Source organism: Pomacea canaliculata, linkage group LG6 (genome assembly GCF_003073045.1).
Source record: "Pomacea canaliculata isolate SZHN2017 linkage group LG6, ASM307304v1, whole genome shotgun sequence".
Lineage (NCBI taxonomy): Eukaryota > Metazoa > Mollusca > Gastropoda > Architaenioglossa > Ampullariidae > Pomacea > Pomacea canaliculata.
The window spans coordinates 21,998,706-22,017,320 of NC_037595.1; the positions used below are offsets into that span (position 1 = coordinate 21,998,706).

General features: G+C 37.8%; 2 protein-coding genes and 1 pseudogene across 2 annotated transcripts; 2 read left to right on the forward strand and 1 right to left on the reverse strand.

Annotated features, from left to right (window-relative positions):
- The first annotated feature begins 4,614 nt into the window (after positions 1-4,614).
- LOC112567232 lies at positions 4,615-6,717 on the forward strand. Its single transcript, XM_025243847.1, has 4 exons — positions 4,615-4,738; positions 5,174-5,423; positions 5,684-5,929; positions 6,194-6,717. The coding sequence occupies exons 3-4, from the start codon at positions 5,841-5,843 to the stop codon at positions 6,669-6,671; spliced, it is 567 nt and encodes a 188-aa protein (XP_025099632.1). The 5' UTR covers positions 4,615-4,738; positions 5,174-5,423; positions 5,684-5,840; the 3' UTR covers positions 6,672-6,717.
- Positions 6,718-7,916: 1,199 nt separating this feature from the next.
- LOC112566948 (zinc finger protein 239-like) lies at positions 7,917-14,486 on the reverse strand. Its single transcript, XM_025243378.1, has 5 exons — positions 13,618-14,486; positions 13,023-13,122; positions 12,678-12,702; positions 12,426-12,499; positions 7,917-7,997 (listed from the first exon to the last, which is right to left on the reverse strand). Exons 1-5 carry the CDS (start codon positions 14,439-14,441, stop codon positions 7,917-7,919), a joined length of 1,104 nt encoding a protein of 367 aa, XP_025099163.1. The 5' UTR covers positions 14,442-14,486.
- Positions 14,487-16,259: 1,773 nt separating this feature from the next.
- Positions 16,260-18,571, forward strand: LOC112567331 (annotated as a pseudogene).
- Positions 18,572-18,615: the final 44 nt, after the last annotated feature.

The window sequence follows — 18,615 nt, forward strand, 5'->3', positions numbered from 1 at the left end:
ATCTGCTAACAAATAATTTGTTGTGGACGCTGCCAAAAGTTAAGAATAAAATGGTTCAGGTGATTCCTCCATACTTCCTACAGGGAGCAGAATATTGACAACCAACATCCTCAACGCCGCTTTCTTCTACATCAGGAAATGGGAGAAAATAAAGCTGTGTTTATGTTTTCTTTGACAGACCTCGTGGGTCTTAAAACACAGTTCTTTGAACATTTTAAGCACATGTGCAAAAAGTTATTTAAGGTTCCACGGTTTTACAAGGTAAACATTACTCCTAACCCCTTTCCCATAATGCTAGTCTTTCCTTTTGCAATGTCATGTTACTCTCAGCTCTTGTTCTTGTTATCTGGCTCTTCTTTATGTTTTCTGTATTGGTTTTTATGGACTTAGTCGGTTGGCAGTAAAGAAGGAGATACGAGATAAACATTGTCAGCTTTGCAACTAAACATCAGGCTAAATATTTGTTTAATGTCTAACTCTTTGTCTATCTGTTAGCAATGAGTTAAAGATATTAATATTGTTGTATTGCTGTAAAAAGGTAAACATCGTTGTGTTATGTAGTATTATCATTTGGTGTTTTTTTCTCACTTCTCCATCCTATGACATTTTCATAGTCTATAATCTGTCCTTCCACTAGTTGAGACTATCCCAGTATAGCGGGTCGGTAGCACCTGTTCGTGTGAAGCAGACTATCGTCTAGTTACAACCTTTCATTACTCGCTCACTCTTTATTTCTCTCTCTTTTGATCTGTAAGATGATAATCCTTTTCCATGGATTACTACCACTAAGTAGCTGGGTGAATAGACTGTGTGTTTGTTTACGTTTGTGTCTAATATAATATGTGTTTGTTTATGTTTCTTTTGGATGCTGTATGGGTTTGATTATATTTTAACTTAATATTGTATGTTTGTTTATGTTGTGTAATATGGTCATTCTTATTATCAGCGGGATGAACAGTCCAGTAAAATTTTAAAAGTAAAAAAATTAAAACCCCAAAACTGTAAAATAATAATCATCACTTAAGGATGAATAATGCTTTAATGGAATGGAGTTACCTGTCATTAGAGATAAAAGTGAAAATAAGACCCAATGCATTTACATTAATTGTAATAACTGGAGGCGGTCAGTTGGTAAAAGAAACAAACAGGGTTCAGTAATGCTTATTATAATGCCAGACTTTTGCACAAGTTCATGAAATAGTCAGGCTCACTTTCATTAGAGGAAAGGTGTCTCTCAAGCAAAACATGTAAATATTAGGCTCACGTTCATAATATTTTTTCTTGAAAATTGATTGAAAACGGGATTCATGATACTTCACGGAAGGATTTTTGCTTTAAACAGTCATAAAAAAAAACAATAGACAAGAAAGTGGAAAAAGAAAGAAGCAAAGAAAGAGAAGCAAGTCCTGAGATATGTAGTTATAATGACTATTGTTTAACTCACATTAAGATGCAATAAACGTCTACACAAATCCAATGTCAGAACGACTCACACGAATAATGTAGATAACGCAGAGAAAGTTTGAACAATATTTAGTTTAAAAAAACGTTGTTTTACTTCTGAGAGAATGACAGGGACGTCAGCATTCACATTACCAACACACACACGACATCAGTATGCGTTCTTTCAACACAAAATACAACGATTGCCTGAGGCTGTCCAAGTGATGTTAGTTTCTCAGGATTGTACGAGAGAGAATACAGATCTATCTATAACGACAATGTCTCAACACTCAGTTCTTTGGAGAAGATGGTCAAAACATCTATGACAAGTAAACATGTAATAATGCAATAGTCTCTATTTTTAATTTATATGGGTATATGAATCTCTTAGTCACATAACTTAACAGTTTCTAAAGTTTTAATCCGCGTGTATCAGTTCCAACCATACTCACAGTTGTAGGGTGCCGCCCTTTGATATAAATACGAAGAACACAAATCACACTGATAATCTACTAGAGGCGGATTTTCCTTTCCGATGGGTAGAAAAATTCGTGAAGCTCGCCAACAATGACACTCCAAGGCCGTACACAATGACCGTGTAGGGGAGGGTTCACACAGTCACAGTAGCGGTACCAACAGTACACCGAGCCCACACACTGCTGGGTGTTTCACCGAAGGCGATCGAGTAATCGTCTAGATCTAATCCTCCTTCACAAGGGCTCCAACACAATTTACCAGTACACGGAGGAAACCTTGGCTAGCAAAGGAATTTCTTCGAAAGCGATGCAATTTACTCTTCTCCTCCTAGCTCACACACAACTTCCTTCTATTCTTATGTCCGTCGATGCCGTCTGCTTCTTCTATATTTTTCGCTAGAGTAATCTCCCATGAAGGGTTTAATCTAACCTAAAAAGAAGGAGTCACGGACTGGTCTGTAAAAAAACTAAGAAACTCGTGTTTTGATAGCCTTCTGCATAAGGCCTGAAAAGTCTTTCTTCCTAAATTACTTAGCTAAATAAATGAAAAATTGTTCTTGTAGCGAACGCTAGCAACCTATTCAACCAAATATTTTGAAATTAATAATTCCACTCACGTGCAATTAACATTGGTAATGGAGATGAGGACCCCGATAAAAGCAATTGAGAAAATTCTGGTACGACTAGGTCGATGAATTGGACAGTATATATATTCAACCATATATGGACAGTACCCCGAGGCATTGTCAGAATCTGTAATACAACCACTACATAAGAATCCAATAGCTTAAAAATAAAAATAAATTGATTGGAGTAACATTAAGCTGATCAGTGCTCAACATATTAACCCGAAGCCTGAACGTGGCTTATTGGGATCAAATTAAAGTTTTCACCAAGAAGAAAATCTCAACACACACGGACATCAATTCTGTCAACTGGTAAAGAAATTAAAGTTTACATCAAGAGGATAAAATTGCAGATAACTGCAGATATTTTTAAAAATTGTTTTTCTTCTGATAAAAGACATTATAAGTTAAATATTTATGCGGTAAATTACGAGTAATATTTCTAAAGCAGCAGTGGTTACAGGCAAGTGTCGTTGAGAAATTATTTGACTCGGATAAGTATGTCTTAGAGAATTTTGCTGCCACCAGATACGAAAACTTAAAATATTATAATGTTTTGGAAAAATTATTTTAATGACAAATTTTTAAATAAGGTAATTGTTACGGCCGCAAACTATTTGACAATTACCCTAATTCGAGATAAGTTGTCCTCAACTGTATTTGAAGACAACACACACACACACACACACGCGCATAAGCAAACACAGTTTTTAATTTCACTAATGAGAGTGCGGGGAGGAGTGTTTATGAAAACAAAATCTTAATAAGAAAGTAAATATTCTCAGAATAAAAATATTTCAACATCTTGTGTACACTCCATCATTTGTCCCATGTTGCCACTCATTATCAGAGGCGCGGCACAATATTGACTCAAAGCAACCTATAAATAGAGGTTTTCCATTGATGTCATCATGTAAGCGTACTGTCGACTACTTGATGTTCGCCTCAGTGGTTCGGCGTAAAGAGTTATTGGTTTAACAAGGGTGGAAAATTTTTCAATTTGAAAGTAAGTTTCAATTTCTCTCTGCATCTTAGTCAAATTCTTTCTGCATCGTAGTCTAAATTTGATTATTAACATCCTCCAAATTCTCTCGAGAGTCGACCAGCGTTCCTCCACCGACTCCTCAGTCCTGAAAAAGTAGGTCTGCAAAAGTAGAAAGGTATTCCGACTATTATTCTTACTCTCTCTCTCCTAACTGCAACCAGTTGTTGAGGAACACAATAACTCACAGCTATTATGAATGGGCTACAGTGGGCTTATCCTGCGACCATCTCAACAGATTGGCAGCCAATCTACTCATTAAATTCATTCAGCCGCTCTCGATGTCCTCTTTTGATTGGCTCCTTTCTTTTGGACTGTATGTGGTCGGGTGTCGTGTCAAGTAACTTATTCCGATTATGGTAGTGGAGCTGAGTCTACCTGTGAGAGCTTGCAACTCATTATTGCTGCCTGGTATAGTATCCATCTCGTTAGCAAGGCTACATAGCTGTTTTCCTCCGATATGTACAGAGGTGTGGTGCTCTCGCAGTGTTGCATGATTTTCTTAGGGTAGGTGTTCAACGACACCGTCGTAGGAAAGCGCGCTCTCTCTCTCTTAATGTCCCAAGATGTGGTTAACAGCGATTGTATGGTTTTTTGATGTTGAATGTGAGCATCACATGCCACATTTCCTCGTGCCAAAATCTGTCGAATACTTTCTTAAAATCAATAACATAACTGTACAGATCTTTAAAGTGCTAGTGGGGTTTTATGATAAAGATTCAGTGTTCATGGTTTATTCAACAATGGTCCTGCCAGCTCTAACAGTAACCTGTTTTTGCACGAACAGGTTTTTCGTTATCTGTGTGAGACGATTGTATATCACCTTCAACATAACCCAAGACACGATAGACCGGGACAGTCAACTAAGTAAACTTATGTTGAAGGTGATACCGACGCTTCAAAATAAAACTGTATACTTGGGTATTATTTTGTAATAAACTTGATAAGAAAGAATGCGTTTTGTGCAGATAACTACGATGCTAGAGGCTTTCTCGTATAACGGGACCACCTTTGTGGGGCCAGGAGACGAACCCCCAGTCACTCTGCCCTCTAGCGGCGGATCTCTGTCTTACGTCCCAGAAGGTTGCATCGTGGTCCGGTCAGATAGCTACAAACCTTGGGAAAACCCATACGACCTCGTCAGCCATAAGGTAGGCAGACTTGGAGGTGAGAAAATCCTTTACTCGATCTAATAAAAGAACAAATTTATTTCACAATTAAATTGTATATGACAAATTAAATGAGTACGTTTAGTTACACATGAAATAAGTCGCATTGAATTGTATTGAGAATGTGACCAACCGATAATGTTGTCAGTTGACAGCACATACCTACTGAAGTTAAAGTTTATTATGCAGACTACTCACCCTCATCTTCTCTTCCCTAGTCATGAACGTGATACCAAAGAGCATGATGTGCACGCTATCAAACATTAGTCAACTTTCACTTCAGTCATCATTTAATTTCCACTCTCGCCACACTCGCCCACCACACAGACAGTAAGCCTGATGAAAACAGTACTAGCAATTCAATAAGATGAACAAATTATCTTAACAAGTTCCCCTGTTGATATGTTTCTGGAGCAGGCTGAGGTCTTGGTTCGAATCATCCTCAACGCAACCGTCTCGCCCCTTCTGTTCCTCTTCGGATTCCCAGCCAACATCCTCAACGCCGCTGTCTTCTACAGACAGGGAATAGGAGAGAGGATCAACATGTGTTTGTTTGTGTTGTCTTTGACAGACCTCGTGGGTCTCACAGCGCAGTTCTTACGAAATTTGGAACAAATGTACAGGGCGTTAATTAAAGTTCGAGGTGTTCTCGAGGAAAACATTGTCGGTCAGTACTGAACTTATTTCTCTTCCTGTAGTTTCTTTTTGTGATGTGTTAAGCATTACTCAACGACAAAAAAGTAATTTAATTATACTGGAGATTCTCGTTGATAACCAAACCTTAAATACACTGTGCAAACCCTTACGAACATTAGCATTCATTCACACAGTCGCTTGAATACTCAATTAAACAGAATCTTTATGACAACCACATGAAAGCAGACAAATGATCATTAATATCTTTTTATATGTCTGATTCGAACACAGGCTTTATTGGCTTCGGCAAAACTTCTCAGTTTATCACGTGTGTCATCGCGTGCGAGCGGTGCTTGTGTGTGTTCCTCCCTTTCAAGGCTCAGAAATACCTCAAGACTTCCAGCATGGCGGCCGTTATCGGGGTTATGGAGTGTTGCTGTTAGGCGGCATGAACGTCATCGCCGGTCACAAGCACACCTTTACCTGTGTCTTTGATCCTCTCACTAACGAGACGGACTTGGCCAACAGCTACACCAGGTGAGGGATCAAACTGTTAATTATTTAACTCTTTAACTCTATCCATTTTTTTTTTTCTTTATGCTAGGTATTTATGTACGTGTCTTCATTTATTTCTCTACTCATTCCCTGATGTTTCTGCCACCATAATTTTTTCTGTTTATGTGTGTTTGAAAAGATCACTTTTACGAGTTTTTAACTCATAAAAGAAAAAAAGAAACAAACCAAAGATAATAAAACATTACATTTTCTTTTGATGTTAAGATTTATTTGTTTTTATTTCAGTTTTTACTTGGACCACAAGTATGTTTTCGATATTATCGACATATTCGTCTACACTATCGTCTTCACAATCGTCCTTCTGTTTGTTATCATCATCACCTCAATCCTCACAGTCATCAAGCTGCACCAAGCCTCTACGTGGCGCCACCTACATGGAGCCGTGGGAAGTTCCGACAAAGCAAAACAATCAAAAGATTTCACTAGACTTTCGAAGAAAGAAGTGGCGACCACCAAAATGTTGCTGGCGTCGTCTCTCTTGTTTATCGTCTGCTTTTCGCCGGAGGTAGTGCTGCAGTTGTCGCTGTACTTGGTGAAGGACCTCAGCAACTCAGGCCGCTACTACAACCTTCTGTCCGTTATGTGGAGAATCATTTCCGTGTTACGGATGGTGACCGCGTCCTTGCACTTTGTCATCTATTACCACATGGGGTCACGGTTTCGCACTACGTTAAAGGACATTCTGTCATGCGCGAAGAAGTAAGTGCTCCAAGCACACACCTACAATCATTAATCTAGGACTGAAGGTCAGTTGTGGTCTCCGTCGCCGTCGTATCCCTGCCTTACCCTTGTCTAAGTTCAGACACTTTTTCAAGCTCGGCTAGTGTAAAAAGAAATTTCAATACTTTGTTGAGCTTATTGATTTAATCTAATTCCAGCAATAAAAGTTATGAAGTACAAGTATACTGAGGCTTCCTTCTACCTCGCATAGTTAAAATGTTCAACTCCTATCTTGTGTTGTAGCAGAAATGATGTGTAGAGAGTCGGGTAAAGAATTTCAGCAGGTACGTGTATTAAAAGTCGCATGCGGCATGAGGAAAAAATATGGAAACTTTATTATAATTGATGCCAGGCTAAAAATTATTTTTATTACAGTCATCAATTCGAATTAAAATATGCAGATACTATGAGAAGAACACTTGAAGCTATTTTACTCTGCAAATTGTCGATACCCTGATCCGAAACCGCATAAGAGAAGATTTAAAAAGTACTGATGTCTAAAAGTATAATTATATAACCATTGGAGTCTGCGGACATGTGATTTAGTACTTACATTTTTTCAAATAATGTTATCATTGTACATCTATTAATGTTTGGAACTCCCTTACCACAAATAATAAAATATGTTTGCAGGAAATATAGCAAACAATTCTGATTGCGAACCTTGGATGTGAAATACCATGATGACCTTACTATTTTTGTTTTTATTTTTGGACTTGGTAGACTCTATACATAAAGATGAGTACTGTACGTGTCTTTCCTGGACACACAACGAATAGTAATTTAAAATACCAAGCCAGGTTCACAAATCTGTAAGAACATAGAAATGTTATTGAAGAACATCGTATTCACTACATTCGACCCGTAGACCATCATATTAATATCTAATAAAAAGTTCTGACACTCTGAAATATTCCAACATCTAATATCTTCAATTCATGCAAACATACATCCCGCACTAGTTAAGTCAAGACCCTTCATCATATCAGAACAGCGCAGAAACCTTCATATTCTCAATTCTTTCGAGGTTACTGTTACTGATGGATGTTGATTTGTCCAACATAATATCAAACTTAAATACTTTTATAGCTTACAGTGATTTCATGGGAATGAAGCATCAACATTTGTTGCGACTATATCTCAATACAAAGACGACAAGCCAGTATTTACACTCCAAAGGGCAAACGTCGCCTCGAACAGATGGGAAGCTAAAAGATACAATCAGCGACTACAAAAGAGATGACTGATGGGTTTCCACATTGAGAGTTGACAACAGGCACTCTGCAGATGGTGATACCATGGCATAATCCTGTAATATTTAAGAATTTTTAATGCTTTTTTTTTACAGAAGTGCAAAAGGTATATAAGTGTAAAAGAAATCATGTACTGAGTCTAGTAGTCGAGACGGAATTCAAGCGACAATAAAAACACACAAATTATATAAAAAATAACTCTGTCTTAAGTTTCTCTAACTACAAGGAAATCAGGGTGTAAGCTGTTACCACTCGGTGTCATTCTTTATACTTATTAAAGAGAAAATGGTTTATTTAGTTATATTTGATGGCCAGCTGTCACTATATTACTCAACTGATTGAAATTAAACAACTTCTAACAGATTATAAGTCTTAATAAATTCGAAGGACAAGTAACAGACATAGTGCAGCTTCAGTCGAAATAGAGATTAACGAGCAAATATCAGAATCTATTACACCGAATAAAATAAAAGGTTTACATATTGGTATATTGCAGTGATTATAATTAAACACTGTGTCTGTGACCCTATTACAAATAAGGGCTACTTTTTTAGTAGTCACTGTACCGTTGAAAGGTTTTCCCGATTTTGTGTGTGTGTGTGTTTATATATCCAGTGTGTGTGTGTGTGATGCGAGAAAAATAGAGGAAGTACACTTTGTGTCAGTAAGTATCCGTATCCCAAGTTCTGTATCTGGATTGCAATGTATAGATGTTAGGTGCGCTGTAAAGTTGATCTGCTAGTCATCAATGGATATCTCGCATGTTTTCTAATAATCTGCTCAGAAGTAATTTGTTGTGGAGGCTGTCAAAAGTACAGAATAAAATCGTTCATGTGATTACTCCACACTTCCTACAGGGAGCGAAATATTCGCAGACAACATCCTCAACACTGGTGTCTTCTACATCAGGGATTAGTGGAGAGAATAAAGCTGTGTTTGTGTTTTCTTTGACAGACCTCGTGGGTATAGTTCTTTGAACATTTTAAGCACATGTACAGACATTATTTAAGGTTCCATGGTTTTCCCAGGTAAACATTACTCCTAACCCCTTTCCCATAATGCTTTTCCACACCTTTCCTTTTGCAATATCATGTTACTCTCAGTTTTTAATTTTGTTATTAGGTTCCTCTTTGTGTTTTCTGTATTTGTTAAGTACCGTTGTTTATTCTTTTATAGCTGATATGTTATTTATTTGTTTTTCTGTCCCTTGTATGCTGTCCGTGTCTCGTTCTTGTTGATAGGCGCTAAGAACATGCTCCTTATGAGTATGAGTATGCGCTTTACAAATTTTGCATTTATAATAATAATAATTATTATTAAAAAATTAGGTTAGCACTACGCTTTTTTCTCTCCTTACATTTGAGTCTTAAAGTAAGTAATTATATCGAAGTTTCCGTACTTCTTTAATTGCTTAGATACCAGTTTGAACGTGTTAAAATTCATAAACATGCATAAAACCGCAGTCACACACTCGTACACATGCAGATGAATAAGTAACAGAGAAAGATTTGTTTGTTATCTACAATTTACTGCAGCCATTGTAACGGACTGTAAAAGAATGAGTGACAGCGACACAATGAGTGTTGATCTCCCCTTAGAGCAGGGGTGGGCAATTAATTTTCCCAAGGGGCTGCATGAGAAATTGGGATGGTTATAGAGGGCCGGACTAATATAGTTAACTCAGTTTTACCCAATAATGTATATATGGTATATAAACTGGCGGGCGGGCCGGTCAGAGACAGGAGGCGGGCCGGCCTTTGCCCAGGTCTGAACTTGAGCTTGTTTCATTTTGCCAGTCCTGAATGTTTGCCTTATTTTTTTGTAGATGTATTGCAAATGTCTATAACGTTTGCATTCCTTAGCAGACTGGATATTTCATTTACAAATGAGTGGAGGTAGAATTATAAATTACAGTTAAAGGTTTCAACTTGTGTGACCTGACTGCTTTGTCATCTGCTAATAGCTTTCTTTACAAGCAGCTTAAGGCTACACCTCCAAATTGATTGGGAAAGGAGACACGTCAGAAAGCAGACAGCTACGGTTTCCCCCTCCTTGTTGCATAAGCTCATCTGTTTCCACTCAAACGCTGGACTTTCATGACTTTCGTTTTGCTAGAAAAGGTTCCTGTAGACGGAATTTAGATATAACTAGTATATACAAGAGGTTTTTGAACTCTACATTTGTTGTCCTCAATCTGCTTAAGAGGTGGTCAAGGCTAGCTAGTGTATCCCTACTTATCAGCCTACAACATATGCAAGTATAAATCACGCACACGCATACATACTACTCATACATATGAACATCGCTAGTAACAAGACCAGGTCAAGGATCAATTGCTAATAATAATGAAGTTAATTTTAAGAGTGCTTATAGTTATGTCGAAAAAATGTCACACAGAAGGATGAATGTGACATGAGATGAATGTGACATTTTTATTTCCTTCTTTCATTCATTCTCTCTTCTTCTCTGCTATTGCTTAATGACAACTCCTTGAAGGCCCCTTAAGTAATTTTCTTGAATTGTTTTTATTAATTACCATTTTGCAAAGTAAAAAAAAAATCATTCAAACTGCATTTGATAGTTTCTTTAATGAACACCAGTCCAACATGTTCACTGCAAAATATCTCAAAAGAAAACCTGCAAATTCATGCTCTATAAACTAGAACTGGGAATGTCACATTTTTATCATAAAAGTCAAACAAAACAATGTATCTACTGAAAATTGTTTCATTATTTGAACACTGCAAACATAAATTTCTCAATTAACTCATAATAAGAAATTCTTACAAGCAGATGTAAATTATTCAGTCATTTGGAGTAATTTATCCTTCAGTAGGAACAGGATCTTCATATGCAAATCAAGGGATACTCATTAAAAAATACAGATTGCAATTATTATGCCATCAATTCCAATGAACAAAAAGAATCAGGAAGCTAAAAAACCTTCTATCCAAACATTTTGCCTTTATTAGGTCTATATCAATTGTAGTGCTCTGCAAACATTAAAACTTAAAAAAAAAATCAGTAAAACAGTGTCCATGCAATAAATGTAAATCACTATATGTAAAACCCACTGTATTAGATACCTTACAGAAAAAGTAGTACTTTCTGTTTTAACAAATGCTATAGGGAGAACTTCATTTTGCAGCAAAACAAATAATTGAACAAGAAATAAAGACAAAACAATCCACAAGAAAATAAATGCAAGGAAAAGCCAACAATAGGAAAACCAAGATGAGTGCCTCAATGTCTACAACATAAATTATTTGCTCCCTTCAACTCTCTGACTTCCTTTCCATCTTTCCATCAATTACTATTTTCTTCTCCCCCCCCCCCCCCACACAACCCCAGCTCCCATCCCTTAATTTTAACACATTAGCTGTGATTAAATAATAAAAAAATGTTGAATATACATATGTCAATATGATATACTTTAAACGGCTGCAACTTAATCATTGCTGAATTTCTTACAGCCAGGTGATACCCGTATCTGATTGAGGACAAGTCCCTTAAAGCAGCTTTACACACACTGGAAAGGTAAGGTTTAACATCTCGCATCTCTGTAGCTTATTATATGCATTTTCAAATACTCTGCTCTCAAACAGTCTCTTGAAGTGAACTGAGGAGGTTTAGGATCACAGTGAATCACAATGTCATATTTTAAGCCAAAGAAATGACCTGAAACAGCTTTACACAAACTGCACTGGTGAGGTGTAACACAGCAACAAATGAGCATGTGTTGTTTGAAATTGAATGACCTAATCCCAGCATTACAAATATGGCACTAGGAAGGTTTAAACTTCTAGGGATCAGCCTTCCTGTTTTCAAAATAGATCATCTAAAATGAGCTTTCCACAGTTTGCAAGGATGATGACTTGATAAGAACTTCAAAGCAGCTTTACCTAGCATGCACGGGTAACAGCAAAGACCATCATAGGTCATCATCTGTGTTTTTAAAGTAGATGAACACCTAAAAGCAACTTTACACACAGTGCACTTGACACATCACTGTAGATTAGCATGTCCATTTTCTAAGCAGGTGAGGACTTGAAAGCAACTTTAGACACATCGGACTGGTGAGGTTTAGAATCATCGTGACTCACCTTGTGTCTTTTGAAAGTAGATAAGTGTCTAAAAGAAGCTTTACATACACTGGACGGGTAAGATTCAACATAATTATGAATTAGATTGTGTCTTTTCAAACCAATTAAAGAAGTTAAAAGCAGATTAACACACACTTCAACGGCAAGATTTGTTATTTCTATGGACCCGCAATTGCTGTTTCAAATGAAATAAACTTTTGAAGGCAATGTTACACACACTGCATTTGTGAGGCTTATCACTGTGATCCTGTCATGCTGTTTCCAAACATTTGATTTTTTGAAGGCAGCTTTACATATGTTGCACTGGTAAGGGTTCTTGCTACTGTGGATTTGCCTATGTTGTTTCAAATAGGAAAATGTTTCAACTACAGCTTTACAAACCCTGCACTGGTGAGGCTTCTCATCCCTATGAACAAGCATATGTTGTTTCAAATGGGATAATCTTTTAAATGCAGCTTAACAAACCATGCTCTGCTAAGGCCTCTCATCCCTGTGAACCTGCGTATGTCGTTTCAAATGGGATAATCTTTTAAATGCAGCTTTACATACACTGCACTGGTGAGGCTTGTCATCCCTGTGAACAGTCATGTGCTGTTTTAAAACATTTGATCTTTTAAATGCAGCTTTACATACACTGCACTGGTGAGGCCTCTGATCCCTGTGAACCGTCATGTGCTGTTTTAAAAGATATGATCTTTTAAATGCAGCTTTACATACACTGCACTGGTGAGGCCTCTCATCCCTGTGAACCAGAGTATGTTCTTTCAATTGGGATAATGTTTTAAATGCAGCTTTGCATACACTGCACTGGTGAGGCCTCTCATCTCTGTGAACCAGAGTATGTTCTTTCAATATGGATAATCTTTTAAATGCAGCTTTACATACACTGCACTGGTGAGGCTTGTCATCCCTGTGAACAGTCATGTGCTGTTTTAAAACATTTGATCTTTTAAATGCAGCTTTACATACACTGCACTGGTGAGGCCTCTCATCCCTGTGAACCGTCATGTGCTGTTTTAAAACATATGATCTTTTAAATGCAGCTTTACATACACTGCACTGGTGAGGCCTCTCATCCCTGTGAACCAGAGTATGTTCTTTCAATTGGGATAATGTTTTAAATGCAGCTTTACATACACTGCACTGGTGAGGCCTCTCATCCCTGTGAACCTGTGCATGTCCTTTCAAATGGGATAATGTTTTAAATGCAGCTTTGCATACACTGCACTGGTGAGGCCTCTCATCCCTGTGAACCAGAGTATGTTCTTTCAATTGGGATAATCTTTTAAATCCAGCTTTACATACACTGCACTGGTGAGGCTTCTCATTCCTGTGAACCTGCGCATGGCGTTTCAAATCGGATAATCTTTTAAATGCAGCTTTGCATACACTGCACTGGTGAGGCCTCTCATCCCTGTGAACCAGAGTATGTTCTTTCAATTGGGATAATGTTTTAAATGCAGCTTTACATACACTGCACTGGTGAGGCTTCTCATCCCTGTGAACCTGTGCATGTCCTTTCAAATGGGATAATGTTTTAAATGCAGCTTTGCATACACTGCACTGGTGAGGCCTCTCATCCCTGTGAACCAGAGTATGTTCTTTCAATTGGGATAATCTTTTAAATCCAGCTTTACATACACTGCACTGGTGAGGCTTCTCATTCCTGTGAACCTGCGCATGGCGTTTCAAATCGGATAATCCTTTAAATGCAACTTTACATACACTGCACTGGTGAGGCTTCTCATCCTTGTGAACCTGCGCATGTCGTTTCAAATCGAATAATCTTTTAAATGCAACTTTACATACACTGCACTGGTGAGGCTTCTCATCCCTGTGAACCTGCGCATGTCGTTTCAAATGGGATAATGTTTTAAATGCAGCTTTACATAAACTGCACTGGTGAAGCTTGTCATCATTGTGAACCGTCATGTGCTCTTTTAAAACATATGATCTTTTAAATGAAGCATTACATATACTGCACTGGTGAGGCTTCTTATCACGGTGACCCTGCATATGTCTTTTCAAATCAGATAATCTTTTGAAGGCAGCTTTACATACTCTGCACTTGTGTGGTTTATCAGTGTGGTTCGACATGTGTTTTTTGTGCAAGGATGGAAAATGCAATGATGAAATACACACTTTGCACTTATCAGATTCAATATCACTACTAGGGTGCTGTTTTTCTGACTCAGTACTGAAGCTTCCTTCTGTCACGTTTACATTTCTCTCCTGCTGAGGACTTTCAGTCACAATATCCATCACCTGTGTATTTTTACATCCAGCAAGATCCATATCTTGAAGTTCAGGTGATGATATACATGCTAAAATATCTTTATTTTTCCTGCAATTCCACTCCACCTCCTGTGGTACACTCTGTGCCTTCAAGTGCTCCATTATTGTGGACTGAGTGTGTGATTTTGTCTGCTCTGACTTTACTGCAGAACCTTCGCCTTGACCAGAGTGAGTTTCATGCTTGACCTCAGAAGTGACTGGTCCTTTTGCATACTGTGTCTTCATTTCATAAGTATCACATTGGCAGTTCCAATGAAATTCATTATCACTATCAAGTTGAGAAATTGCATCCTGGCCAGGCCATGATCTCTCAGTCTTTACTTATATGATTATGCTCAGTCATACCTGGCCATTCTATCTTCACAATGTGACTGTCCTGCTGTTCAATTTTAATGAAGGAAGTGGAATCTTGAGAATTCATCTCCACTTTCAGAACATTCTCACACCTCCAGTTTGTCTGTGCAGCTGGATCAATTTTTATATAATGGAGCTCGTGGCCAAAGATACTGTCATGCTGCATGAAATCATTCTGTAAACATTTTGACTCATTATAATCAGGGCAAAATGAACTTTCTGCTTTAGGTATTACATTATTGCTCAAGTCTTCTTGTGCCTCAGCCATATATTTCGTTTCAGTCTTTATGAGTGTACATGTGACCTGCATCTCGCTCTTCATGGCAAACATCTTTGTGCTCTCCAAAAATTACTGATTGTATTTATTGTCTTTTGGGTAAAAGTACTTTTACACTTACTGTTGACTAACTTTCCATGAAGCTCAATATCTCAGCTTCATCAACTCTATTCTTTCTAGTGACAATAGAAGACCTCCTGAGTCTGTTGTAATCTTATCAGACCTGAAACATGACAATTGTAATGATTCAGTTGTCATGGAAATTATAAGAAAACATCTAAAAGCATGGGAGATTTCACTTAGTCGCTCTCTCTGTTAGAATGAAAGAAAAAAGCTTTTACTGCTGCGGCTTTGTTGAAACACGTAGGTACTTAGTCAGTAGGAAATTCTGTAAAATTACTGAATTTTACGCTATTTTTTTTTTCTAAGATTTTGTGGTACTGGCTATATTGAATAAAGCCGTCGCCATCTTTAGTGGGTCGGACAAACTGCTGAAAATCCAGGCATTTAACCTCTCAGAACAGAAACAAGAAAGTAAAATAAATAAATCATTTCTGTCCGTGCTCAGAATTAGAGGAAAAAGGCATACCGTGTAGGTGGAACTTGTGGACGTAGAAAGTGTAGTCACACCATGAATCCATGTCGATCGAAGTTTGAAATCAGTTTTCATCACTAAGAACAGCAACTCCGTATTTTCTTTTTACAAGAGTTACCGCCTATGTGCTAAAATTTGTATAGAGAGCCGCAACGATGCGTATCACGTGGTACACAATTTAATGGCCGAGGCTCAGGTGGAGGACAAAGAAGTTTCCACGCCATTGTCCGAAGTAATTGGAAATAGATCTCTATTTTCCCGACAATTTGGACAAGAAAATAACTTCTCCTGTACCACAACAATCAGCGTCGTGTACGAAGCAAAAATTAAATGCGATCGACATTGCTGGCCTATACGAACTGCCGAAGCACAAATCAAATCAGACTTTATTGTCTGTCGAGGAGATCCAAGATTTTTCTTTTGCTCACAAGGGCAGGCATACATATACGTACACAGACATTTAACACACACGTACAGTTAGGTGTAAAGATTTATCATGGCAGTTTGGATCTCTGTCAAATGGTCAATGAAATTTCGATACTTTATATGTCTTGTATATATTAAAAAAAAATGCGTTGGCATTGCAGACTGCAACGAAATGTGTCTGAACTGCAGTTTCTTCATCCTCCTAGTACCGTGTCAGCTGATACTACTATCTGTTCATTCACCTGTAGGCAAACAACATCACAAATTGTCATCTATGTCATCTATTGGTCTGTGATAGAAATCCCTGCATTTCATTAATTATTTAGATTGAGCACCTTTTTTTCCTTGGACCACGGTGACTTGACGTGCACCAGAAATGAAGATGTTGTGGAGGACCTTGCTTTTGCCATAAGCACCTACACGATGAAAGAATTTCAGACAGTAGAAAGCACGTGGAGCAGTTCTACCAGCGCTTTCAAGATGATGCAGTTTATGCTTCTGTTTAGCCGACAAGGCAAACTACGTTTTCATAAATGGTATGTTGCACACCCAGATAAAGAAAAAGATTGTCAGAGAACTGGTCACCCTTGTATTGTCACGGAAACCGAAGATGTGCAGTTTCCTTGAATGGAAAGACCTCAAAATTGTATACAAAAGGTATGCCAGTTTGTACTTTTGCTGTGCCAGTGAGCCAGAAGATAATGAGCTGCTGACCCTGGAAATTATCCATCGCTATGTAGAGCTTTAGGACAAATATTTTGGCAGTGTGTGTGAACTGGACATCATTTTTAACTTTGAGAAGGCCTTTTTCATGCTGGACGAGTTTCTTTTGGGAGGAGAGGTTCAGGAGACAAGCAAGAAAACTGTTTGCTGCTCAGGATTTGCTGCAGGAGGACACAGATGAACTGAAGAGCATACTCGAGGAGATGGGATTCACGGTTGGAAGCTAGTTACCAGTTTCAAGGTTTCACATGTTCTATGCTTGCTGCTCACAGTAGAGGCCTCTCAGCTAGAATCACATTCCTGCCATTTTTAACCAGTCATGTGTAGCTATCCCACACTCGCTGCCTTTTTTCTTACTGTATCAAGTACTTTTTTATGGTGGTTGTATCCTTAAAATAGCAATGCAGTTATTGCTTAGAAGCATGTAAGAGATGCAGTGACCTCACTCATGGCATGCATAGCAATGATTTAACACAATAACACAGAAGAAAACGATATTTCGTGATGGTTCAGTATTACATGTAAATATTAAACAGCAGAAAGCGAATGCATAACAAGATTTGTACACTGCCCAGAATCTGCCTCTGAAGAAGCACTGTATGCCATCAACAAAGAATCTTCTTGATGAACAGTATGAGATTCCTTTGTTGATTTCTCTGTGCTCAGAGACACATGTCAGAAATCTTTTGAGAAATTAATCTTGGGGAATCAGTCATTAGAAGTACAGTATCATCATAAATGTTCATTACCTTTATCATTAGAAAGTCATATGATAACTGTGGCATATGTATGATTAGGACTAAGCCTTATCTCCACACAAGAATTTATGTGCCTATATATTATACAACATAATTTGTCCTCTGTGGTGATGTGTCCTTTGTCAAGACCGTTAGAGCTTTTTTTCCCCACCCTCAATAGTCAAGCATGAAACAAAACTGGACTATTGCTGTGTGTGAATGGCAGTTTTAAAAATGAGCTTACTGCGATACATAGAACTTAAAATCACCAGACAGTTGTGATCCTTTAGGAACTGTGATTTAGTGTTATCACAAAAGAAACCAGTTTTGAAACATCCATTTCGTTACAGTTATCAAGATTATGCCCATTTAAAAACATGAGTTTGGAAGTTAACAAATATAACTTGTTTTGGATTTAGTAGTCAACTATATAAACATTCAGCAGCTGTTTTTTTTTTTTTTATAAAGAAAAAGAGTATTTTCATTGAAGTATTTACTGGTGAGGTCATTTTTGGCTTGGATGCAAATGTACTGTAGGAATTTCATTTTTCTGTCTGCCTGTAAGTTCCAAGCTTTCTTGTGTTCACTGTATGCTTCTGTGTCAGTCTTTATTATGTGGCAAAGCTTGTTCCCGCATAGCCATTCTGTCTTTACTGGGTGAAGACAATGTTTCTCAGTTTTAACTGAAGAAGCAGACTCTTGAGAGTTGTACTCAACAACATTCATAACAACATTCTCAAGCTTACAGTTTTAATGCTGAGTCTGTGTAGCCTGATCCTTTTTTTAAGTGTTCAAGCTCAGTTTTAATTAAACAAGAAGCATCTTGAAAGTTTAACTCCAATTTCACAACATTCTCATGATTCCAGCTGCATGCAGCCTGATCATTTTTATTTTATTTTTTTGTGATGCAGTTCCTGATCAGAGATGGTATCAGGCTGCACAAAAACTAACGTATAAGGAATTTGTCTTCTTTGAGTCAAAGCTAATTGAAAGCATTACATCAGTACTTAGGTCTTCTTCTGTATCATCTACTGTTCTTGTTTCACTCTTAATGTTGAGAGCACATGAGGACCTGTGCCTCCCTCTTCATGGCAGACATTGTGCTGTCCGAGTTGTCTGATTAAACCCATTGACAATTTGTTCAAGGACTTTCACACTTACTTC

What these genes read in the sequence shown, in the direction of transcription:
- LOC112567232 (XM_025243847.1), top strand. Translation starts at nt 5,841, where the DNA reads ATGAACGTCATCGCCGGTCACAAGCACACCTTTACCTGTGTCTTTGAT. An exon ending in TTGGCCAACAGCTACACCAG is followed by an intron (nt 5,930 to 6,193) that starts GTGAGGGATCAA and finishes TTTTTATTTCAG; the next exon opens with TTTTTACTTGGACCACAAGT.
- LOC112566948 (XM_025243378.1), bottom strand. Translation starts at nt 14,441, where the DNA reads ATGGAGCACTTGAAGGCACAGAGTGTACCACAGGAGGTGGAGTGGAAT. An exon ending in ACAGGGATGAGAGGCCTCAC is followed by an intron (nt 12,703 to 13,022) that starts CAGTGCAGTGTA and finishes GACGGTTCACAG; the next exon opens with GGATCAGAGGCCTCACCAGT. An exon ending in AGAAGCCTCACCAGTGCAGG is followed by an intron (nt 7,998 to 12,425) that starts GTTTGTAAAGCT and finishes TAAATATTACAG; the next exon opens with GATTATGCCATGGTATCACC.